Raw genomic sequence first — 26,706 nt, 5'->3', positions numbered from 1 at the left:
GAAAAGTACAATTGTCTTTACAGTTACCATTATGTAGTGGGAGTCAGAGTTAATATTGACAGCAAATTTCGCTTTAGTTTTAGTCTTATGCCACGTATACACGGTCATTTTTCGGCATGAAAAAAAACGACATTTTTTAAAACGGCATTTAACCTCCCTGGCGGTATGATTCTGTCTGGAATTACGTACCAAAAGCGGTACAATTATTTTGCAAGGAAATTTGGCGTTTTATACTGTAGGCCTGTAATTCTTAGGAATAATTCACTTAAATCTGACCAAACAAGAGTCTAGTAGGCATCCCGGGTATGATTTTTTTTTAAAAACAAAATTATAAATTATAATATAATAAATAATTATAAGTAATTATAACAAATAATAATATAATTATAATAAAAATTATTCAATAATGTAATCAACTTAAAAACACTGAAATTTGCTCAGTTGCAGAATTGTCGCTGTCATTACTTTTATTTTTTTATGACACATTTCCCCACAAATCGCTATCGCACAATTCTGCAAGTGATTATAATTTATTATCGCTGTTTTCTAGCTGCTCTAAAACCATTTTTGACATAAAGGGACACTTTTGGACAATCTACAGTTTTCAGGCAGAAAGAACCGTAACGTCACAGGGAACGGAGATCGGCGGCACACAGGGGCACTGTGTGAATCGAGTGAATCGAGCGAGAACCTGCTCGCTCACACAGCGTGGCGGCATCGCAGGATCCAGGGACAAGGTAAGTAACTTGTCTGTGGATGCTGCGAGCAGGTAAGCCGCGCCGCTGCACACTCTGCACATCTACCCCGAGCGTGACTCGGGGATACCGATCGCAGCATAAAAAAAACACCCCAAGTCACGCTCGGGGATACCGCCAGGGAGGTTAAAATGATCTTGTGTGGGCTTCACATCGTTTTTTCGGCTTCTGAAAAATGTCGTTATTCGTGTTGTAAAAAATGATCGTGTGTGGGCAAAAACTACGTTTTATACCCGCGCATGCCCAGAAGCAAGTTATGAGATGGGAGCGCTCGTTCTGGTAAAACTACCATTCATAATGGAGTAAGCACATTCATCACGCTGTAACAGACAGAAAAGCGCGAACCGTCTTTTACTAACACGGAATCAGCTAAAAGCAGCCTAAAGGCGAATAGAACTTCCCTTTTAGAGTGCCGTTGTACGTGTTGTGCGTCACCGCACTTTGTTCATCATTTTTCAAAAACGATGGTGTGTGGGCAACATCGTTTTTATTGATGAAGTTGGAAAAACTTCGTTTTTTGGACATGCTGGAAAATTAATTTTTTTTTCATGCCGAAAAACGACCGTGTGTACGCGGCATAAGTCTTAGGACTAAAATAGCATTTTAGTTTTAGTACTAATTTAGGGCTAGATTCAGCAAGAATTTACGCCGGCGTAGCTATAGATACGCAGCGTAAATTCAAAGCTGCGCCGGCGTATCTTCTTTCTGTATTCAGAAAGCAAGATACACCGAAATTAGCCTAAGATCCGACTGGCGTAAGTCTCTTACACCGTCGTATCTTAGGGTGCATATTTACGCTGGCCGCTAGGTGGCGCTTCCGTCGTAGAATATGCAAATGACCTAGATACGCCGATTCACAAACGTACGTGCGCCCAGCGGAATTTTTTACGTCGTTTGCGTAAGGCTTTTCCGGCGTAACGTTGCTCCTGCTTCTATTAGGCGTACGCAATGTTAAGTATGGACGTCGTTCCCGTGTCGAATTTTGCATTTTTTACGTTGTTTGCGTAAGTCATTCGCGAATAGGACTGGACGGAATTTACGCTCACGTCAAAAGCAATGACGATTTGCGGCGGAATTTCGAGCATGCGCACTGGGATTCTTTCACGAACGGCGCATGCGTAAAATACGCGGGGTTCAACAATAATTTTAAATAAAACACCCCCCATCATCTCCATTTGAATTAGGCGGGCTTACGCCGGCCCACATACATTACGCCGCCGTAACTTAGGGCGCAAGTTCTTTATGAATACGGAACTTGCGCCCTAATTTACGGCGGCGTAACGTATCGGAGATACGTTACGCCCGCACAATGTTACGCAGGGCTACCTGAATCTAGCCCTCTGTCTTCTGCAATTGTTTTAGTACCTTCACTACAGCAGCAGTAGCTGCACCCATCATTCAGATATCCCCACTGAAGTCCAGGACGTCATATGACATCCTACGGTACGGAAGTGGTTAATAAATCTAATGTGTTTGTAAGGGGAATGTTCAATTATTAGAGTGTTACATCTAGTCTGCTCAACACATACATTCTCTTCTACCGGCAAATATATTCTCCGGCCTTCGAAGCTTAAATCCCCTACGCCCAGAGTCAGTGACTCCCAACATTTGAGGTAAATGAGACATCTGGCGTTTAGGAAGATTTTTATAGCTTGTCGCTTCATTTAAATAGACGTCTAATTTTTGACTTGTCACAAATTACCTGTGAGCCATCAAGTTGTCACAGACATCAGCGTAATGGCGTTCATTTGTCTCTTAATAGCACATTATCACCCAGAATGCACAGCTCTGCATTCATATGTCATTAATTAGAATTCTGGATCTCACAAACACATTTCCAGACTTCAGAAAACACATTGTAAACACAAGTGCCAAGGCTGCCTCTAAATATGCAGCACACATTTTGAAGTGTTCAGATTGCTTAAAGGGACCCGGCCATGAAAGAATCTGGAGACTGGCATTGCGGATCTCTCCGTTTAGGATGCCAGTTCCTTGGCTGTATTACTTATACTGACCTGGGAACAGGTCAGACATTTGCAGGCAACAGACTTTAACCACCTAAGGACCCCTTTGCGCCGATATACGTTGGCAGAATGGGGTCGCCGGCGCGTGCACGCTACCCGGTCCGAAAGCACCGTGACCACGGGACCTGCGTACCCGATCGCTGCCGGTGTCCCGCGATCGGTCCTCCGGAGCTGAAGAACGGGGAGAGGTGTGTGTAAACACACCTTTCCTGTTCTTCGTTGTGGCAGTGTCATTGATCATGTGTTCCCTGTTATAGGGAAACACGATCAATGACGTCACACGTCCAGCCCCGCCCCCCTACAGTTAGAAACACATATGAGGTCACACTTAACCCCTTCAGCGCCCCCTAGTGGTTAACACCCAAACAGCAATTGTCATTTTCACAGTAAACAATGCATTCTTATAGCATTTTTTTGCTGTGAAAATGACAATGGTCCCAAAAATTTGTCAAAATTGTCCGAAGTTGTCCGCCATAATGTCGCAGTCACTAAAAAAATCGCTGATCGCCGCCATAAGTAGTAAAAAAAATTTTTTTTATAAAAATGCAATAAAACTATCCCCTATTTTGTAAACACTATAAATGTTGCGCAAACCAATGGATAAACGCCTATTGCGATTTTTTTTACCTAAAATAGGTAGAAGAATACGTATCGGCCTAAACTGAGAAAAAAATATGTTTTTTATATCTTTTTTGGGGATATTTATTATAGCAAAAAGTAAAAAATATAGATTTTTTTTCAAAATTGTCGCTCTATTTTTGTTTATAGCGCAAAAACTAAAAGCCGCAGAGGTGATCAAATACCACCAAAAGAAAGCTCTATTTGTGGGAAAAAAGGGGCGCCAATTTTGTTTGGGAGCCACATCGCACCACTGCGCAATTGTCAGTTAAAGCGACGCAGTGCCGAATCGCAAAAACTGGCCAGGTCCTTTACCTGCATAAAGGTCAGGGTCTTAAGTGGTTAAAAGGACACCAACAATGGCGGTGCGCGTGCTTCTCTCATAACAAAATAAGAGCCACTTTAAGATTGGATGCAGGTGGTGGCCTACAGGAGGCAGCACAGATAAGGCTGGCCTTACATTATACAATTTTGTTCTATAGATTTCCTTTAGATTTACCAAAAGCATATAATATGAGGTCAAATCTAAACACTTTTAATTTGAATGCAATCAGGCAGGTCCCTCTATTACACAGCTGAAGGTAAATCTAAAGGAGATTAAAATAATCCTTGTACACACGATCGGACTTCCAACCAACTTTTCCGCGGATTTTGGTCCAAAGGGCGTTGGCCGTGAACTTGTTCTGTATACAGACGGCACAACATTTTCAGCCAACATTCACCAAATCATGTGGTTTTACAGCTCTTTACAGACACCCTTTGGGCAACTTCTGCTATTGTTGTCTGATGTTTATCATTAATGGAAAAAATTGGAATACCCTGCGCTGCCAAGAATATGTAATAGCTGCTAACACGGCTTATTTGAAAAAAGCGAAGAAACAAACAGAAAAATATATGTGTAGCGCTTAAAGCGGGGGTTCACCCTAAAACTACTTTCTAGTATTACAATGTCCCGACACATTACAATACAATTATGCCTATTTTGTTTTTTGTTAAGCTGTACATACCTCGGTACAGCTAATTCACCCTAAAACTACTTTCTAGTATTACAATGTCCCGACACATTACAATACAATTATGCCTATTTTGTTTTTTTTTATGCTGTACATACCTCGGTACAGCTAACTCACCCGCAGCTTCCGGGTTGCGAATCCCGCGGGAGTGGGCATTCCTAACTTGTTGGTGATTGACGCGATGACCAAAAACGAGCTCCCCCCATCGCATAAGCTGCGTCACGATTGCCGAAAGAAGCCGAACGGCGAGTCGGCGCTATACTGCGCACCGCCGTTCGACTCCTTTCGGCAATCGTGACGCAGCTTACGCGACGGGGGGAGCTCGTTTTTGGTCATCACGTCAATCACCAGCAAGTTAGGAACGGCCACTCCCGCAGGATTCGCAACCCGGAAGCTGCGGGTGAGTTAGCTGTACCGAGGTATGTACAGCATAAAAAAAAACAAAATAGGCATAATTGTATTGTAATGTGTCGGGACATTGTAATACTAGAAAGTAGTTTTTGGGTGAACCCCCGCTTTAAGCAATGGCAGTCATGATGAAAATCATTGTAAACTAATGAATATAAATATATAAAACCCACATCAATAAACACGACAATGAAAATTTATATGTGCATCAATAGAATATCTAATTTGTGATAAAAGTCCGTATGGATCACCAAGTGTATAAATGTCACATGGATCAATAATCACAACATGGGTTAATGAACGCACCAGCGTGAATTCAAACACAAGTCAATTGTAAGTCAACTGACAAATATTATAATGGTAAAGTCCATATGAATCAGAAATCAATCAAGTGAATAAGTGAAATAAATCAGATAAGTGACTTCTTCAGTGTGCAGTCTTCCCATCACCAGAAGCAATGCAGGCTTACCAGAGCGCGTGGACTTAAAGCGGATTTCCGGCCACAATTTCACTTTTTATATATAAATACCCCTGTAATACACAAGCTTAATGTATTCTAGTAAAGTTAGTCTGTAAACTAAGGTCCGTTTTGTTAGGTTGTTACAGCATTTAGACACTTTATAAAATAGAAATTGACTGGGGCCATCTTAAGTGTGGGCATCATGAAGCCAGACTGTATGACTTCCTGGATTTCAGCCTTGCAGATCTCGCACATGCTCAGTGCTGCACAAGCAGTGTCAGATCAGGTTTCAGCACCTGTGCTGTCCAAGTCACATGATTCTTTGAGACTGGGGAATGCACAGACTCCTGGAAAGTTACACCCACTACATTCCCAGGAGTCTGTGCGGTGTAGGTTAGGAAGCATTAAGCACCTAGGTGCAGGAAGTGGGAAGATTAACTATTCTGCCTAGCAACAACACTTTGAAGGCATCTAAAAAAAAAAAAATTTCGTAAAGGACTAATGACATTTTTTTAAAACTACTGATGTAATGTTATATTTATGGGTAGAACTCCACTTTAAGGTGACATATGCCACCGAAAGTCAAAAAAGGCTTGTAATGACTGATGTCATAAACGATCAATTGCAGGATCACAGGTTAGCCGATCATCATAGCCTCTACTGGGTGGGTAGATAGAAGAGAGCAAGACCTGTACTGGAAATGGATTGCCCAGGCTGGTTTTCTCACAGGTTATCGATAGTATGAAGAGATAAAAAGAAAAGTGGCCACATGCTGTAGCGTAATCTCGTCTTGAAAAAGTTAAAAGGTTTATTACAGCTATCACACTTACATTTAGCTGAGATAAAATGCGCTTGTATACACAAGTGGGGCGGCAGTAGAGTCCTCCTGACGCGTTTCGTGACACAGCACTTGTCTGATGTTTAGCATTAGTTCTGAGAATGCGTGTTTTTACTTTGGATTTTAGTTGGACGGACTTGCGTACACACGTTTAGATAAACCGACGTAACAGATTTATTGCCCAACAATTGGTGAGCATTAAAACAGCCATCTTTTCTTGTCGTTAATTCAGCCAACAATTGTCTGATGGAGCGTACACACGGTCAGATTATCCGACACAACAAGTCCATCAGACAATTACGGCCATAAAGTTGGATCATGTGTACGAGCCATAAGAGGGTGCATGGTATATGGCCAGCTTAACAGATTTTATACATTTTTTCTTACAAGCTGTTTGATACAATAGAAAGACTTGTGATTATTTGTGTCTCCTCCTGCTGTCTTCTGCCAGTTCTCCAATCATTGAAGCACCTTGTTTGATGCTTCAGAATGTACTGTAGCACCTATGCCAAAGCAAAAGGTACCCAATTGTTTTCCCCGTGTTTTTCCTTGTATGCACCGTGGCGCGTGTAGGCGCCACATGCATCTTTTACTTTGTGGGTGTTCATTGGGGGCCCATTCTGTGTGCATAATTGTGAAGCTGGCTTGTATAGACAGACAATGCAACATGCTTCTCAAGTGCATTCAGATGCATTTTGAGATACATACTGTCAGGGCGCAGACCTTCCACGGTCTCTTTCCCCAGTTGGTCCTGGGTGGAATCGAACCCAGGATCTCTCCATTGAAGGTCCAGCTCTTTTGTCTCTAAGCCACTGCTCAGTGCTATTCTGTGTGCTGTCCGTTGGAACCTGGTCCTGAACCTGTACTCCTGTGGACCAATCAGTGGCTGTACTCCTGTGGACCAATCAGTGGCCAGTGCGGCCTATTTAAGCCAGCCCCTTCCCCTTTGCTGGTTGCTGGTTTGTCATCAGTTCCTGTATGTGCTTATCCCTTGAACTAACCTCTTGACCTGGATTACCTGATTGCTTGACTACATACCTGACCTCGGCTCGTTTATCGGATTGCTGCCTTCTCTTACCCCTGACCCCGGCTCTGGACTTTGGACTCGCTTCTCTCTGTGAACCCTGATCCCGGCTTGAATCTCAGACTTGCTGCTGTCTCCATTCCCTGAACCTGGCTTGCTTCTTGGACTTCCTTATTCCTGCTCCTGATTGACTTCGCATTGGCTTCCGGCTTATAACGTATCCTGTGGATTCCGGATCCCACACTTGTGATCTTCACCTCGGCTACTACCCAGCTACCCTCCGGTGCCGGTGCCTTCTGGTGCTTCCCTCTCTCTGTTTCCACCCTCAGAGGAAGGTTAGCGCCAGTCCGCAAAGGTGAGCCGTCCGCAGCATCTCGGTGTCGGTAAGTACGTGTCCTGATAGTACAAACCAGCCAGATGTCTGAGACCGACCGGGCGCGCTCACCTTTTGAGACCTTGTGCCAGCAGGTCTCCGACTTGACGGACGCTGTGCAAAAACTTCAAGAAGGCTATCTCCAGATGGATGGCCGCCTACAACAACTTGCCATCCCACCTGGGCCATCTGCTGTACCTGCAGCCCCTCTTACTGGACTTCCTGCTCCTCAGGCCGCATTAACCCCAGCAGTTATGACCACAAACCCGGAACCCCGAGTACCCACTCCTGAACGCTTCTCGGGTGACCGTAGGAAGTTCAGAGCTTTCAAAAACGCCTGCACCCTTTATTTTGGTTTACAGCCCAGGACTTTTTGCTCTGAGGCGGTGAAAGTGGGATTTGTCATCTCCCTCCTCTCGGATGAACCCCAGGCCTGGGCCCATGGTCTAATGGAGCAGAGGAGTCCCGCTTTGGACACTATTGACGAGTTTTTTATTCACATGGCCAAGCTCTATGACGATCCCCTGCGTTCATCCACTGCTGAATCCACCCTCCATAATCTGAACCAGGGTAGACGCCCAGTGGAGGATTACACCGCCGAGTTCAGGAAGTGGTCGGCCGATACTGGATGGAACGAGTTGGCCCTAAAGTACCAATATCGCCAGGGTCTCTCCGAAGCCCTAAAAGATGAACTGGCACGTTCTGAAACCCCTGCTACGCTGGAGGGTCTGATCCAGTCCGCCACCCAGTTGGACCGACGCCTACGAGAGAGGCGTTCTGAACGTTTCCAGTCCAACCGTCTCAGCTGGGCTCCGCCACGTCTGCCTTCGGTGCCCACACCTCCTTCGGTTTCACCAACTTCTTCATTACCTGATCCAGAGCCTATGCAGCTTGGCTTAGTACGTCCGCCCCTCACTCCGGAAGAAAGACTACGCAGGCGTCGAGCCAACCTTTGCCTTTATTGCGGTGGGGACGGCCACTTTTTGCGCACCTGTCCGGTGAGACCCTGTAAGTTGAAACCTGCACCAACCCTCAATTACCATGTCTCGCATCTATCACAGACTTACGTTGTGCTTTTCCTTTCCCTGCAGCTTCCGGAAGGGGCAACCCGCCTACCGGCGATCATTGACTCGGGAGCATGCAGCAGCTTCCTAGACTTGGCCCTGGCCCAAAAGCTGCGCATCCCTCACCGCACTAAAGATACTCACCTTCAAGTCCACCTAGCGGATGGGTCACTTCCCCGTTCTGGATTGGTTACACATGAAACACTTCCCCTGCACGTCATCTCTGATCTTGGCCATCAAGAACATCTTCGGTTGGACCTCATCCCATCTCCCATGTTCCCCATCATCCTGGGACTCCCTTGGCTTCAGCTCCATCAACCATGTATCAATTGGCTCACCAGAGACATCAGTTTCACGTCTTCTTTTTGCCTTCAGCATTGCCTGCTACCTCCTCCTGATTCTTGCTCCACCCTCATTAGCCCACCGGAAAACCTTCTACACGTCCCTCCTGCCTTCTTGGGGTACAAAGACGTTTTTGATAAACAACAAGCAGATTGTTTACCCCCCACATCGGCCGTATGACTGCCCTATCGATCTCCTGCCAGGCTCTGAGATTCCCTTCGGCCGTATTTTTCCCCTTTCAGAAACTGAATTAAAGGCCCTCAAGGCCTACATCGACGAAAATTTAGAGAAAAAATTTATTCGCCCCTCCTCTTCTCCCGCTGGGGCTGGTATTTTCTTCGTCGAGAAGAAGGATGGCTCACTCCGACCTTGTATAGACTATAGGGAGCTCAATAAGGTCACCATTAAAAACCGGTATCCCTTACCACTCATCCCAGAGCTGTTCCAGCGTTTCCGCTCGGCCCGCATCTTCTCAAAACTCGACCTCAGAGGAGCTTACAATCTTGTCCGGATCAGGGAAGGGGACGAGTGGAAGACAGCGTTCAGATCTAGATTCGGACATTTCGAATACTTAGTGATGCCTTTCGGGCTTTGTAACGCCCCGGCCACTTTCCAACATTTAGTCAATGACATCTTTCGTCAGTACCTGGACGACTTCCTTGTTGTCTACCTAGATGACATCTTGATCTTTTCAGCTACGCTAGAATTACACCGGAACCACGTTAAAAAAGTACTTATGATCCTCAGACAACACAAATTATATCTCAAAGCAGAGAAATGTGAGTTTGAGAAGACTTCAATACAATTCCTAGGCTTCCTTATATCCACTGATGGGGTTGCCATGGACCCCCAAAAGGTCAAGGCAATTCAGGAATGGCCGGCTCCTACAGATAGAAAAGGTGTCCAACGTTTTATTGGCTTCGCCAATTTCTATAGAAGGTTCATTGTGGGGTTCTCCTCCATTGTCTCCCCCATCACCAAGCTTACAGGTCAAGGGAATCGGTTCCATTGGTCACGGGAAGCTCAGGAAGCCTTCATTAAGCTTAAGTCAGTATTCTCTTCGGCACCCGTTTTACATCACCCAGATCCAACACTCCTATTCATCCTGGAAGTTGACGCTTCAGAGTCCGCCACTGGTGCTGTTTTATCTCAGAGACAGGGGCCAAAATCCCTCTTGCACCCAGTTGCTTACGCCTCCCGGAAACTTACTCCGCCGGAAAAGAACTATGATGTTGGGGATAGGGAGTTGCTTGCTATCAAATTCGCATTGGAGGAATGGCGGTACTTACTGGAAGGAGCTACTCACCCTATCATAATTTTTACAGACCACAAAAACTTAGAGTATTTGCGTTCCGCTAAGCGTCTAAGACCCAGGCAGGCTCGCTGGGCCCTCTTTTTCACACGGTTTAACTTCCACATAACCTATAGACCCGGTTCAAAGAACGGTAAAGCCGATGCTCTTTCAAGAATGTTCCCGGAAACACCTAATACTTCAGAACCCAGCACTATCCTGAACCCTCAAAACTTTTTTCTGATCGCTCAATCAGACTTCCTCAATTCTCTTAAATTGGCATCTCGCCAATGTACAGATCCGGAAACCTCTTCACTTGTAAAACGGGAAGATTTGTGGTGGTCTCGAGATAAGATCTTCGTGCCAAGGGAAGTAAGACAGCTACTTCTGGGTACCTTCCATGACCTCAAGATGGCAGGCCATTTTGGAACACGTAAGACCTCCGAACTAATTGCTCGATCCTTCTGGTGGCCTAAGTGGCGGCGTGACTGCAAAACTTATGTGGCCTCCTGTGTCCGTTGCCAACGCAACAAGGGTCCTAACACCAGGGCCTGGGGTCTTCTCAAGCCACTGCCCATTCCGGAACGTCCATGGGCAGACATCTCAATGGACTTTATCGTTGACCTACCACCCTCTGAAGGGTTCACCACGATTCTAGTCGTGGTTGACCGGTTGTCAAAAATGGCACATTTTTTGCCCATGGTTGGCACGCCCTCAGCTTCCGATACGGCAAACATTTTTTTTAAAGAGGTCGTTAGACTGCACGGCGTCCCCAAGAGTATCGTATCCGATAGGGGTACACAGTTCACATCCAAGTTCTGGAGGGAACTGTGTAAGTCCCTGGAAGTGAAGATTTGTCTGTCCTCGGCCTATCATCCGCAAAGCAACGGCCAAACGGAAAGAACTAACCAGACCTTGGAGCAGTACCTCCGTTGTTTCTGCTCAGTCTCCCAGAATGACTGGCGTTCACTATTAGTATCTGCAGAATTTGCATATAACAACTCCATTCATGCCTCCACAAATCAAACACCGTTTTGGGCAAATATGGCTTCCATCCTCCCTTCTTACCGGACTCCATTCCCGAAGCTTCTGTTCCAGCCGTCCAAGAACGGTTAGTATCCATTCAACAGAATTTCTCAAACTTGCAAGAGGTGATGCAGCGGGCTCAGGAGGACTTTAAGAAATTTTATGACAAAGGTAGAAGGGACTGTCCCACTTTTGGGGTGGGAGAGAAAGTCTGGCTGTCCGCCTCTAATCTAAAATTACCTGTTCCTTCACAAAAATTGGGGCCGAAATTCATCGGTCCTTTCGAGATTAAACGCAAGATTAATCCTGTAGCCTTTGAACTGGCCTTACCTGATTCTTACCGGATTCACCCCGTATTTCATGCCTCACTTCTTAAACCCCTGGTCCCGGATCCTTTCCAAGGGAGAGCGGAGCCTCCACCTCCACCAATAGAGGTTGAAGGAGAAAGAGAGTTTGAAGTGGAAGCTATCCTTAACTGCAGGAAAAGAGGGAGACAACTCCAATACTTAATTAAATGGAAGGGCTATCCCCCGGAGGACAGTTCATGGGAGCCTTCCAGAAACATTCATGCCCCTCGGTTGATTCGGTCCTTTCAACGCGAACATCCTGAGTTAATGGACAGTTTGGGCGTCCGGAGTCCGCCCCTAGGGGGGGGGCACTGTCAGGGCGCAGACCTTCCACGGTCTCTTTCCCCAGTTGGTCCTGGGTGGAATCGCACCCAGGATCTCTCCATTGAAGGTCCAGCTCTTTTGTCTCTGAGCCACTGCTCCTTGCTATTCTGTGTGCTGTCCGTTGGAACCTGGTCCTGAACCTGTACTCCTGTGGACCAATCAGTGGCTGTACTCCTGTGGACCAATCAGTGGCCAGTGCGGCCTATTTAAGCCAGCCCCTTCCCCTTTGCTGGTTGCTGGTTTGTCATCAGTTCCTGTATGTGCTTATCCCTTGAACTAACCTCTTGACCTGGATTACCTGATTGCTTGACTACATACCTGACCTCGGCTCGTTTATCGGATTGCTGCCTTCTCTTACCCCTGACCCCGGCTCTGGACTTTGGACTCGCTTCTCTCTGTGAACCCTGATCCCGGCTTGAATCTCAGACTTGCTGCTGTCTCCATTCCCTGAACCTGGCTTGCTTCTTGGACTTCCTTATTCCTGCTCCTGATTGACTTCGCATTGGCTTCCGGCTTCTAACGTATCCTGTGGATTCCGGATCCCACACTTGTGATCTTCACCTCGGCTACTACCCAGCTACCCTCCGGTGCCGGTGCCTTCTGGTGCTTCCCTCTCTCTGTTTCCACCCTCAGAGGAAGGTTAGCGCCAGTCCGCAAAGGTGAGCCGTCCGCAGCATCTCGGTCTCGGTAAGTACGTGTCCTGATACATCTGAATGCTTCTGCTTTGCCTCTGACTGATCTTAGATGCCGAATGTTCTTTTTACATTCCCGTTGACTATTATGGGGAAAAAAGCAATGCGGACACAAGCAAAAACTGGTGTGCCCAAGCCCAGATACCCATACCTCCCAACTTTTTGAGATGGGAATGAGGGACACCTATCAGCAAAAGTATGCAGGCATAGGACACACCCGTTTAAAGGAGAATTGTACAGAAAAACAAGTGCTTTTTTTACTACTACTATTCCTTTATATTGGCTTTTAGAATTTACAAATGCAGCAATTTAGATATCAGATGAAAGGTTTGGCACTGTGAAACACTTTTTGATAGATAACAAGTGCATTTTATATACCGTATTTATCTTCGTATAGCGCGCCCCGGCGTATAGCGCGCACCCCCAACCTGGAAGGGAAATTTCAGAAAATACTTACAGTTTGAATGCCCCTCGTCGGTGTCTTGCCCGGCGTCCATCGGCGGCCTTGTCTGGTCTGGCGTCCGTCTGCGGCCTCGGTGGTGTCCTCCCCGCTTCTCCCGCGCTGTTTTTGAGCCGTTCCCCGCTTCCCGCACTGTGTTTGAAAGCCGCCGCCGACATATACCGAGCGCAGTACACTCGGGCACACTCGGCCACGCTCGGCTCCTCTCGCATAAAAGCAAGGAGGCGGCACAGGGCGTGACCGCGAGCGGAGCCTAGCCTAGTGTACACCGAGTGTACTGCGCTCGGTATATGTCGGCGGCGGCGTTCAAACACATCGCGGGAAGCGGTTATCGGCGTATATTGCGCACCAATGATTTTCCCCTTATTTTAAGGGGGAAAAAGTGCGCGGTATACGCCGATAAATATGGTACATTTATATAGATCAGACCAAAATGAGAAACAAATGAGGAGGGGTGAGGGACAGAGGGACATTGCTCCAAATCAGGGACAGTTGGGAGCTATGGATACCGGCCCCTATTCCCAACACAAAAATTTAGAATGACCAACTGCCCTAAAATTATTTAGTCTGATGTTCATGATTTTCACTTATCCTAATGAATAGTCAAATCTTTTTGTTGGATCGGTATATCAATTAGCCTATCTATGGTTAGCGTCCATAACAGCTCTTATTTCCCTCCAGTAACAAATTGGCAGTTACAGAGAGAGTCCTTGTCCTTTTTCTTCTTTTTGAGTAACCACTACCACCCCCATGAGCACCACCGCCCCAAGCAATATCCTGAGCACCGCCACCAATTTCTCCTGAACTCTTCGTGCCACTGGTAACCAATTTCTGCACTTTGATCCTCTTTAATCACAGAGACAAACATGAGCAGCTATGAGTGACGCTGTGATTGGAAAATGCCAAAGAGCATAACAGGAATCAAAACACCATGAAGATTCAGATTAAGAAGATTAAATAATAACTTGGTGTCATAGCATTGACCTCAAGTTCCCTTAGGGACTGGATGCTGTTTTTTTTTTCACGTCTTTATTTATGGTTTTTCACATTTGTATTCACACCAAGCTGTGAAGAACTGATTTCAGCACTGGCATCTCAGTGCTACTATATTTAAAAAAAATGCGTGATAATTTTTGCAAGGTAAAGGGTTAGGTTTATGGATTAGAGTCAAGGCATGGTGGTCAAGGTTCGAGTTGAAGTGATTGTAAAACTCAGACATGAAATATAAACAAAGCATATCCCTCTATAACAAGGGCTGACTGTCAACTTTTGGCCCTGGGGGTTAGTACAACGCATAGGGTCATGGTGCAGCGACTCGGCACCATTCCCGCTCTCCCTCTTCCCCGTCTCCTCCTGACCCCAACCTGGGCTAAAGCTCCGCTCCAGGCACTCTCTGGCTCTGCTCACCGTGTGGGTCATACTGGACAGCGACTACTGTACCCACTCTGGGTTCCCCAACTGGTCAGCAGGGGGCAGCTCGCTTGGACCTGGCCGGGGGAGGAGACCCATTTCGGTGCGGCACAGTGTACACCATCAATGCCGGGTGGCCTGTGCTCTGTCCTCATCCCACACTCAGTAGGACACTGGTAGGGACGTTTTACTCCCCTTCACCAGGAAGCCTTAAGGCATAGGCGTGCTCAGCCTATTGCATTAGGGTATGCGCCCCAAAGCTCAAACATATAAAGCACTATTATATTCTGACAGTGGGAGGTTTCCCCACCATCAGAATACAAAAATCACTGCTGGCAGCTTGGCTTCTGTATAATCAGCCTGGGGAGAGGGAGAGAGAGAGAGAGAGAGAGAGAGAGAAAGATCTGCAGAGCCCCCCTTACATCAGAGTGCCCCCTACATTAGAGAATTTGCACTTACGCTGTAAGTCTTTGTGGACTCCAGAATGTAAAGGGGAACCCTGGTTGAGGGGGAGCTCTGATGAAAGGGGGAACGCTGTATGTGCTGGTGTGAAGGTGATCTCTTATGTAAGGGGGTCTTCTGCTCACTAAAGCAAAGCCCCCCTTACATCAGAGTCAGGGCCGATCCGCCATATAGGCTCACTATGCAAGCCGCTAAGGGCCCTGCAAAGCTGCGGAGGGCCCCCCAAATTACTAGAGGCCCCGCCTGGTGAGAAATCATTTTCGGCCCCTCACCCCGCATCTCAACTCGCTGGCTGCATGGGAGAAGAGGTAAGAAGTCAGCACCCCCCGCTACTCACAGCAGAACATCCCCTCCCCCCGCTTCTCAACTTTAATCTTTGATGTGACATGTCACTGTCGGCACCGCCCCCCCCATGCTTCTCAACTTTAATGTGACATGTCATTTTGCTTAGGGCACCAGGGAGGTCAGGATCGGCACTGATCAGAGTCCCTCTTACAGTAGAGTTCTCACTGGGAGGCAAGAAAGAGAAGGGAGGGAGGGGGAAGACTTCACTCACAATGGATGGATGGATTGGCAGGATGCACCTTTCCCCTTTTGGCTGCTGGGCTTCAAATTTCCATCCATGCAGGAGGAGGAGGGGGGGAACTCAGTGAGGGTTCTGGGCTGTGAGCACTGGTGGTCTGACATCGGTAGACATGCAGGTAAGCTGCGGCTGGGAGCAGGAGCTTTGAGAGATACGCAGCAGCTCTGTAGCGAAGAAACAGGGCAAACGACTCAAGCAGGACCAGTATAGGAGTGGAGCGCTAGTGACATCGGCAATCTGCTATCCTAACACCAAGAGAAAAATTATGACAGGGAGGCACCTCCAGCAGATTAACAGCTTCAGCTCTGTTCCTGTGTGCGGTGGGAAGGTTGGTGCGTCTCTTCCCTCCAATCAGCTGTCAGAGCTCTGCAGAGTGTGAATTCAGCTCTCCGCCCCCTTTTTCTGAACTCTGACATGCTTTAAAATTAAGCACATTGAAAGGATATAGAGAAGAGAAGGTTGCAGCTAGACAGTTACAACTTATGTAGGGGGATTTGTTTCATCTCTCTGTATATCACCTGATGCCAGTCACTATGGAAGGGTTTACAACCACTTTCAGTTCTAGAGGATTAATAGGCTGTAATTTTAAGGTTAGGGTTAAAGTGTATGTGTGTGCAAAATAACGAAAAACATCTCGTATATCTCTGGAAAGCTGTATCCCTTTAAAAATGTTGCAAGTACAGAAAACATCTGTTGTTCGTGGCAGAAATCCAATGAGCTTACAACACCACAGCTGCACAGAAATCACAAACCTGCTTTACAGAGGTAAGGTAGAGGAGGTACTGTATTGTGTGGTCCAGCAGGGAAGAACCCAGTCAGGGGTCATGGGGGGGGGGGGGATTTATTAGAGAACAGTGTGAAAGTCTTTGTAATCTCCTCACCTGGTAAGCCTCTATTTTGGGGCTCACGCGCCCGTGGTCTATGACCTGAGATGGGAGGAAGTGGAACTGGATGTCAGGATGTTCCACGCCAGGAGCACTTCGAATGAATCCACCAGTCTCCAAGTGCGCTGTTGCTCCGTCTCCTAATGGTCAATGAAAATATTTCCATTTATTGTAATGCGTAATCATGAAAAGCAATTATTAATTTATTTTGTCAAACTGTATCTAGAAATCCATCTGGCACTTTTTTTTTTTACAATTAAGACAAATTTATGCTTTTTGTATTTACTTAAAAGAGATGTATATTTCGATCTGGTTCTAAACTAAGACTTGGGTCTAAACTTAGGCTTGTGTCCAGGGCCGATCCACCCTATAGGCTCACTATGCAAGCCTCTTAGGGCCCCGCAAAGCTGCATGGGACCCCCCCCCAAAATACTAGAGGCCCGCCTGGTGAGAAGTTATTTTCGGCCCCTCACCCCGCTTCTCAACTCGCTTGCTGCATGGGAGAAGAGGTAAGAAGTCAGAACCCCCGGCTTCTCACTTTAATGTAAGATATCAGTTCCGATAGCAGAACACCCCTTCCCCCCGCTTCTTAACCTTAATATTTAATGTGACATGTCACTGTCGGCAGTGCCCCCCCCCCCCCCCCACTTCTCAACTTTAATGTGACATGTAATTTTCAGCAGCACCCCCCCGCTTCTCAACTTTAATGCGACATGTAATTTTGCTTGGGGCCACAGGGAGGTCAGGATCGACACTGCTGCGCTGCGTTTTGGCCTCAGAGCAGGTGTTCCTGCGGTTTCCCATAGACTTTCTATTAGATTGTGCTTTTTCAGAAAAATGCACAATCTAATAGAAAGTCCATAGGAAGCCGTGGGTACACAAACATAAAATAACTTACAAAATTCCACCTAAGGCTAAAAGATAAAAATTCACATAGGTGCGGAGGCCTGTACAGTGTAAATCAGTGCTTTTCTTTTTCTAATGCAGCTGGAGCTCAGCTGCTGTGTTCGTACAGCTGCTGCATCCTCGGAGCAACAGGCAGCTACAGCCTCCAGCAAAACACTCATTCACACTGTATGGGCCAGAAAACGCGTGTGAATGAGCCTATAATAATACTTTTTTCACAATTTTTTTTTAAATTATATTTTTTACAATTTATTATTTTTTACATGGAATTGAGGACACGGATTCTTAAATTAATTTCTCTGCAGAACCCTTCCACTGCTCTCCATCCTGACACATCTCCTTGTGTACCCGCAGCAGCCGACAGGAGAAGGAAGCCAGCAAAGCTGAGGGAGGGGGGCTCAGGCTTGCAGGGGGACACACAAATACAGAACTATTCCCTGTTTCTGTGTCTCTCCCTACAGCAGCTGAAAACGGGTGGGAGGGAGAGTGAGAGAAACCGGCTTTCAGCTGCTGCAGAGAGAGACACAGGGCGTTGTTTGGTAATTGTCAGGTCCCTTGCACTACTCAACAGAGCTGTTCTGTGTGGCAAAGCTAAATAAATCTTAGGACTCTGCCACATGAAACAGATCACTTAAATGATATGATAAAATACATGGCAAATCAAGAGAAAGATAATAGGGTATGGAGTACTTGAGTGTAACTGGAGGAAATTGGAAGGGTCTTACTTGAACCAGGTGAGGACGGTAGAGGGATCATGATTAAATGTATATAAATATGAGCACACTATGACTGGCACATCGAAAGTGGAAGTGCAGTCATAAATAAACCAGAGAGTTGTAGGGACAGTGGTAGAGGCAGAACAAGGCTGGCAAAGGATGGAGGAGATGTGAAAGTGGTGGGGATGTGTGCACAACAATCAGTCAGATACTGGGGTGAAATAGGTATGTGAATGATTGACAGAGGGAAAATATAAATCATGTAGTGGGAGATGAGGACGGTGGACAGAATAGGGAAATTGGGGTGATATATATGAACATAGTGGGGAAATATGGCAGAGATATGACAGATGCATGGAAGTTGGTGTATAATGAATGGATTGAGTGATGTGGGACAAAGCCCCTGTACATGGGACAAAGGTGAACATTAAAGAAAAGCTCATCGAATTCAGACCTGTTGGGATGTAAGCCTAAGGTCATGCATACCTGTGAACTTCCACATCCATTCTAGGCCGATCTTCACCATTTCTAGAGGTTTTTGTGCTCTGTATAAAGTGATGGGTTTGGTGCACATCTGCTGAATGTAAACTTCCAGGTGGTCCTGAAGATTCTGTCCCACACCTACAGGAAAACAATAATATAAACCAGGGGTCTCCAAACTTTCTAAACAAAGAGCCAGTTTACTGTCCTTCAGACTTTGGGGGGGCCGGACTGTGGCCCTTGGGAGTAGAAAAAGTCCAGACATCAGTGGGGGAAAAAAATTCCCTATTGTTTATTTCAGTGGAAGTAATTGTGCCTCAACATTGGTGTCAGTGGGCGTAATTGCGCCCTATTCTTGGTGTCACTGGGAAAAATTGTGCCCCATCATTGGTGTCAATGGGCCCAATTGTTTGTGTCATTCGGGGAAATTGTGCCCCGCCGTTGGTGTCATTGGTCCCCATTGTTGGTCTCATTGGGAGGAATTATGGCTCCAAGGGCCAGGTGAAAGCCAAGCAAAGGGCCGCATTTGGCCCCCGGGTCATAGTTTGGAGACCACGGATATAAACCATCCTGCTGCAGTGACAATGCAATGTATGAAGTTGGGTCATTTACAAGCTGGAGAGGGGACATGTGGTGGAAGATAGAAATACACTGAGGGACATTTAAGAAAGCTTGAGCCGTTATGAAAATGTACATATCAGTGCATTTTTCAAAATAGCTCCCTGTCCCAGACCAAGGTATTTTTATACATCTTTTCTGGAACTGCAAATATCTAAAACCTATATGGCAACAGTCACCACAATTGGACAATTAACAGGCAAAACAATTTCTTTACCACATCAGATGTGCTTATTATTTGTGCCTATACCAGATTTACCAGTAGATTGATCCATACCCTTTTCAGCTCCATCCAATGGACACTAGCATTTAACTGGCGTTCCCTGGCCACAAATAATAAACAGAATAGAACAGATTAAACTTTCAGAGTGTATCCACCATACACACTATTTGATACCTTACATATTTAAAAAAAGAGAAAAAAAATAAATATAAGTATCCCTTGGGATGTACCATTACATTAATAATTTTCCATATGTCAACCATCTCACTCCTTAGTATAAACCAATATAAACCTACAATACTTCAGTGATCTCATACTTTCTTTTTCTTACTGAGAGAGTACTATTTGATACTAAAACATTTTACTTGGCATATACACATTACAATTTTTTTTTTATTGTACTGTTAATATTCAACTTCTATATGACTTCTTTCATAAGTCTAATTGTACTTTGTAACAAATAACTATGTTCTTTTTTTAAATGAGTGTACTGAATTTTGAGCTTCACAATAATAAAAATCATTTGTAAACAAATAATCCAAGTCATTTCAAGTACAGTATTTATTGGCGTATAACACTCACCTTTTTACCCTTAACCCCTTAATGCCCGCCGCACGACTATTTATGTCCGCACAATGGCACGGACAGGCAGAAGGGCGTATATATAAGTCCTTGCCTTCTAGCCGGTGGGGGGTCCGATCAGGACCCCCTCCGCTGCGTGCGGCGGGCGGATCCCCTCGGGGAGCGATCCGGGACGACGGCGCGGCTATTCGTTTATAGCCGCTCCGTCGCGATCGCTCCCCGGAGCTAAAGAACGGGGAGAGCTGTATGTAAACACGGCTTCCCCGTGCTTCACTGTGGCGGCGTATCGATCGAGTGATCCCTTATATAGGGAGACTCGATCGATGACGTCAGTCCTACAGCCACACCCCCCTACAGTTGTAAACACACACTAGGTGAACCCTAACTCCTTCAGCGCCCCCTGTGTTTAACTCCCAAACTGCAACTGTCATTTTCACAATAAAGAATGCAATTTAAATGCATTTTTTGCTGTGAAAATGACAATGGTCCCAAAAATGTGTCAAAATTGTCCGAAGTGTCCGCCATAATGTCGCAGTCACGAAAAAAATCGCTGATCGCCGCCAATAGTAGTAAAAAATGTTTTTTTTATAAAAATGCAATAAAACTATCCCCTATTTTGTAAATGCTATAAATGTTGCGCAAACCAATCGATAAACGCTTATTGTGATTTTTTTTTACCAAAAATAGGTAGAAGAATACGTATCGGCCTAAACTGAGGGAAATTTTTTTTTTATATATATATGTTTTTGTGGGATATTTATTATAGCAAAAAGTAAAAAATATTGCATTTTCTTCAAAATTGTCGCTCTATTTTTGTTTATAGCGCAAAAAATAAAAACCGCAGAGGTGATCAAATACCACCAAAAGCAAGCTCTTTTTGTGGGGAAAAAAGGACGCCAATTTTGTTTGGGAGCCACGTCGCACGACCGCGCAATTGTCTGTTAAAGCGATGTAGTGCCGAATCGCAAAACCTGGCCTGGGCATTTAGCTGCGAAATGGTCCGGGGCTTAAGTGGTTAAAATAGAGGGTAAACTGTGCCTGCGTGTTATACGCAGGGGGCTGTGGAAAGTTTTTTCCCTGAAACTTCCCTCTTAAAGTTAGGGTGCGTGTTATACGCCGATAAATACGGTAATTTAGAACTTCTAATCTCTGAAACAGTTCTGGGGTTGAATTTCCACGCTAACCGAGTGCTCACAGTTGCGACACAATGGAGAACAGAGGTGTTTAGTTGTCATTGGGCTGCACAACCACACAAAACTATTGCTTTGGTCACAAAACAGACCAAAGATTAATACTAACATTTTAGCAAAATGCACACGCACACTGCTGATTTGAGAACAACTTGTAAGCAGGTGTTAGTACCATTTCAGTCTGGGTTCATAGCCATGTAAATTGTATGCAGGTTTCTCCACATCCAATTTGCATAGCAGGAGAATGTGGCAGGCTTCTATGGAGCCAGTTCACATATTTCTGTTGTGGCTGCGGAGTGGCTTGCACAGGAATGTTGTGCGTCTTTGGCTACGTTTCAGGGCCGAATTCAATCAAAAATGTGTCCCTGAAACAGGGACCAGGGACGCACCAGGCCCCTGCTGCGAGCCACATCCATCGGAGGTGTGAACCCAGCCTCACGGAAGCCATTCCTCTGGGTGTATGTGGTAGGTGGGGCTAGTTTAGTCCCTTATAATCTAGTGCTGGAGGAGCATGGAGCAGAGGGTGATAGAAAAAGACTACCCCTATTAAACTGCCATGTAAGCTTGTAGCCTTCGGAATGGAACCCTATCGGGTAGGCATGGAACAGGCTCCATGGGAGAGCCAATCTTTGGGGACCTACTGTCAGGACAATGAAAGAATTGGGCAGCCATTCTGTGTTATTGTTGGGCTTGCGTTATGCAGAGTTTTTGAAGTCAGGACAAAACGGTAGAGGTGAAAGCGTGCTGACCAAGAACTGACCATGGGTGGGGGATTCTTGAACTCTAATGGTGGACAGGCTCTTGACATCTGATCTAAGGGGATGGGGTGCCCTGGACATCTGCTTATAATTATTTTAAGAATAATAATTCTATGCCCATTGAAAAGGAGGTTTCCACACCGCTGGTATCATCCACAAGAAACTTTATTGGGGACTGCTCAAACAACACCATGGCAGAACAATGTTCCATGTGCGCAGTCTCCAATAAAGTTTCTTCTGGATGATACCGGCGGTGTGGGTCCCTCATTTTCAGACTTGCATCGTCTGCTACAGGAGTGTGAGTGGGCTCTGTGCTGGTCTGCATCTGCCCTTCACAGCTTAAGTCTTAAAGGAAAAGTTCACCTTTGGGCAGAATTTTAGTTTTCATAATAATAAGAAGCGTTTTCCAATGCCATTTCTGGCCTAGCCACCCCAATGTGCTTTTCTCTCACTTCTATCCACAGGGGGCGAAAACTCACATTTCCGAATTCGCTTGTTTTGGAGTGTTTTTACTCACTCATTCACTTGAATGAGCTGCCCCACACACAACAATCGCCCCAGAGAAGCCCCAGGACTTTTTTTGAGCAGAGCATGGTTTTCCGCAGTTTTGGTGCATTTGTTGCATTTGGGGTGCCTTTAACATGGAATGACAACACAAACATGATGCACATTTGCAGCATTTCTGAAATGCATGGCAAAGCATGCATTTTCTGTACAGTTTGCCATGCGTTTCGAAATGCACAGATGTGAATGGAGCCTTATTGTTCTTTTGTAAACACATCAATTTCACTAGGCCCCATTCACATCTAGAGTAGCGGGAATGCTACTCAGTGCCCCAGTGACACACATAGGGCAGCCCGTTGATTTCAATGCTGTGCTACATGTTGCAAAATAGCTTTTTGGGACATTTTAGGGTGGTGCAAGTTGCACTTTTTTTTTTGTGCATTTGTGTTTTTATGTGGCAGAATGTGTTTGCTTCTGTGTTTGGGGTGCCGTTAACAATTCATGACACTGAAAGTGCAAAAGTAATTTTACGTTTATAAATGTGGCCATACACTATACAATACGAATTCAACCTGAGCCCATCTGAAGGAACGCGGGGAAAGCCAGGTAAATGCACACAGAGAGATGTTGTGAAAACATGGGTGAAGGTGTGCTAATGAGGTCAGCTGGTAAACTCCTTCCTGTGTCTAAGGGCCGTTTCACACGTGCGGACCGTATGTCCACATTTTCATCTGTCCGTTGCGGATGAAAAAGGGACATACATTGGTCCCTATGTGATTACGGGTGTCGGCGGATAACCATCCGCTGACACCCGTAAACGTCCGCCTCCGCAAAGATCCACATTTGCGGACGGAAGAAAATCCTATTTTTCTTCCGTCTGCCAGATCGGATCGGATGAACACGGACATACGGTCCGTGTTTATCCGATCCCCCCATAGGGGGATGTCAGCTGCCAGCTCAGCGGGGATTTTACGGAGGATCCCCGCTAAGCTTTTGCGGACACACGGAGCGGATCATTACTGATCCGCCCGTGTGAAAGGGCCCTACTGGTGGTTTCTCTGTCTATATACCAGGGAGTCTCTGAAGCTAAGAAATATAGCAAGGGCTAAGGTAAGGTCTTGTTCTTTAAATCAAAGAAAGCTTGTAGTTTTCTGCAATTGAAGTACATTAATGGTAAATTGGTACACAGTGGAGCTGGGTTTTAAAAAGAAAAAAAAAAAGTGAACTTAGCTTTTAAGTTATTATTAAAACCAGTAATCGAATGCAGAGGAAGTTATTTAATATGATAAAGAGTAGATACTTTTATATAGTCTTACAGATACAACCAGAGCTTTGAGGGCAACCACAATGAAATTTAGTTTGAACCCCCTGCTTTAAAGTAAGGAATACTTTTGCCAGAAATGCACCAGAAATTATGTGTACTGAATCAAAAGTACCACAATAAGAGACACACACACACACACACACACACACACACACAATTGGACCATGTAATACCTGGAAGGTGAGCGATGACTGGGATTCCCAATTTGTTGAGCTCCGAGGCATTGCCAATTCCAGATAACATGAGAAGTTGGGGAGAGTTTATGGCTCCACCACTCAGTATTATTTCTTTGCTAGCAAATGCCTGGTAAAATAAAAAAAATCATCTTAGAATATATACATATATATATATATATATATATAAAAAAAAAAAAAAAAAAACACTTCTAAAGGCAGAACAACTATTTTACTGAAGTGAAATTGTAGATTTGTAAAAACGTTATCTCCTCTGGGTGAAATAATGTATTAGCATTGCAAGGATTTTGACCAATGCAATTGTAAATCTTTACCTGTTATGGAGATTTACTTTTTTGAGCTTTTTCCAAAACTATAAAGTCTCTGACTTTACTATAACTACCTTATCCGTCTCAGTGTTCTAATAATAAAAGCTGCAATCTCAGCATATTGTTATCAATGCAGAATTCTGAATCAGGGCCAAATGTGTAATGTATAACAAATGTGGATGAATTGGGTACCGCTAACATTTTTCCCTTAAAGTTTCTTTTTGTAGGAACCAAAGAATTAAAGACAGTTTCTGGATTGTTACCTTCTTTTTGCGTCCATTTTGGACATACTCCACTCCGGTGGCTCGTAGTCCTTGGAAAAGTACTTTAGTGACTAGAGTCTTCTCCTTTACAGAAACGTTAGGACGGGACATTGCAGGGCGCAGATAGGCGCTGGCCGTACTCCATCTCTGACCTCAACAATAAGGTTCTCATTAGACCGAGGAGTTATATGGAGAATAGAACAAATGTTCAATCATATTATAACTTGTGGGTTTAATCTCTTACCTTTGTATATAGTCATATCCATCCAACCAACTCCTTCTTGTTGATAGCCATTCATATCCTCAGTAAAGGGGTAGCCTGCTTGCTTGGCTGCTTCAATAAATGTGTTGTGAAGACGATGGTTGGTCTTTCCTCTTGAGACATGCAGTGGTCCATTGCCTCCTCTGTAGTCATCAGGTCCAAGTTCATGGGTCTGGGCCTTCTTGAAGTACGGCAAACAATGAGCATAATCCCAACCAGTTGCACCTTCGGCACTCCACCGATTATAGTCCTCTGCATGTCCTCGAATATAAACCATGGCATTCAATGAGGAAGAGCCACCCCAAACTCTGCCTCTCGGCCAGTACATCACCCTGTTGTCCATTTGTTTCTGGGGTTCAGTGTGATAAAACCAGTTGAATTTATCATCACATAGGTTATACATCAAAGCAGCTGGCATGTGTATCTTCCATGACAACCTTTTACAGCCAAAGATCAGATCTTTGGGTCCTGCTTCTAAAACCAGGACAGTATTGTCAGGATTTTCAGACAGTCTGTTGGCCAATACACAGCCTGCTGAACCAGCTCCAATGATGATGTAGCTAAATGAATCCTTGTTATTGGAGGGTTGGGTAGAGAATGGGCTGAGATTTAATGTATGCGATTTCAGTCCTAACGATGGTTTTATGTTGTGTAAATCACAAAGTAAGCCATTGGAGCGAGTTATTTTGTTGGCTGAATATATGAAGATGTTTTTAAGCACCGAAGTCATCTTTTATGGTGTATATGCTAAAAATAAATAAATATATATAGATATTAGTGGAGCAGAAAATCATGTTTGAAGCAAGGTGACAACATGATCAACTATACAAACAGAATTTCTTATGTGTAATAAGCAAATATGTGGATAGAGTGAGAAAGTGTTAAAACCTCATTTTTTTTCTTGTGGCCCCATTAGGGTAATTTCTTTTACACATTTCCACACTTCATGACACTGTGACAACTTTTAGCTTGATTCAGTAAGAGTTAGGTCGGCGTATCAGTAGATACGCCGACCTAAGTTTAAGTGTATTCTCAAACAGAGATACATTTAAACCTATCTAAGATACGACGGCTTGCGCCGTCCTATCTTAGGGTGCAATATTTAGGCTGGCCGCTAGGTGGCGCTTCCATTGCGGTCGGCGTAGAATATGTAAATCACTAGATACGCCTATTCACGAACGTACGCCCGGCCGACGCAGTACAGATACGCCGTTTACGTAACGCTTTATCAGGCCTAAAGTTATTCCATCAAATAGTTGGAATAGTAATGTTAAAGTATGGCCGCCGTTCCCGCTTCGAAATTCGAAAATTTTACGTCGTTTGCGCAAGTCGTCCGTGAATAGGGATTTACGTCATTTACGTCCAAGTAGAAATCAATAGGCCCGTGCGGCGTATGTTGCCGCAATGCACACTGGGAAATGTCGGCGGACGGCGCAATGCGCCTTTCCAAAAAAACGTCAATCACATCAGGTCAAACAAAATTATCATAAAACACGCCCCCTTAGCCCATTTTGAATTAGGCGCGCTTGCGCCCGCCGCATTTACGCTACGCCGCCGTAAGTTAGGAGGCAAGTACCTTGAGAATACAGTACTTGCCTCTCTGACTTAAGGCGGCGTAGCGTAAATACGATACGCTACGCCGCCTTAAAGTTGCGCGGGGCTACCTGAATCTAGCCATTTGTCTCCAGGACAGGAAATGAGAAGGAATCTTTAATGGGGATAATGACATCACTATAAAGCCAAGTGAGACCCTTTCTTTTCCCTACACTAAGAAAAAGATTTAATGGGGCATCATAGAGCAAAGAAAAGCCTTTTCAACCTATAATGAGCCCAACAATTAGGGCTAGAAATACACTTTAATCATGATATTGTATAAAGGCAGAGGCAGACAATACTGTCTACAGAATGCTTTATGTCCACAATGAAATGCATTACAAGGTTATTATATACACACACAATTAATACATCATCTCCTAGTCC

The 26,706-nt window shown here is 45.2% G+C and overlaps 1 protein-coding gene across 1 annotated transcript in view; it reads right to left on the bottom strand.

Annotated features, from left to right (window-relative positions):
- CHDH (choline dehydrogenase) overlaps positions 1-26,706 on the bottom strand; it is a 50,816-nt gene that overhangs the window by 6,308 nt on the left and 17,802 nt on the right. The window contains exons 2-6 of the mRNA XM_040359269.1: positions 24,709-25,473; positions 24,465-24,616; positions 23,873-24,002; positions 18,507-18,641; positions 16,396-16,538 (exon numbers count right to left, since the gene is read on the bottom strand). Of these exons, the coding sequence (XP_040215203.1) occupies positions 16,396-16,538; positions 18,507-18,641; positions 23,873-24,002; positions 24,465-24,616; positions 24,709-25,456 (1,308 nt within the window). The 5' untranslated portion in view covers positions 25,457-25,473. The remainder of the gene's footprint in view (positions 1-16,395; positions 16,539-18,506; positions 18,642-23,872; positions 24,003-24,464; positions 24,617-24,708; positions 25,474-26,706) is intronic.

The sequence above is a fragment of the Rana temporaria genome, chromosome 7, assembly GCF_905171775.1.
Source record: "Rana temporaria chromosome 7, aRanTem1.1, whole genome shotgun sequence".
Lineage (NCBI taxonomy): Eukaryota > Metazoa > Chordata > Amphibia > Anura > Ranidae > Rana > Rana temporaria.
Note: the sequence above shows the minus strand (reverse complement) of the source record. Positions and strands in the feature narration are given on the sequence as shown.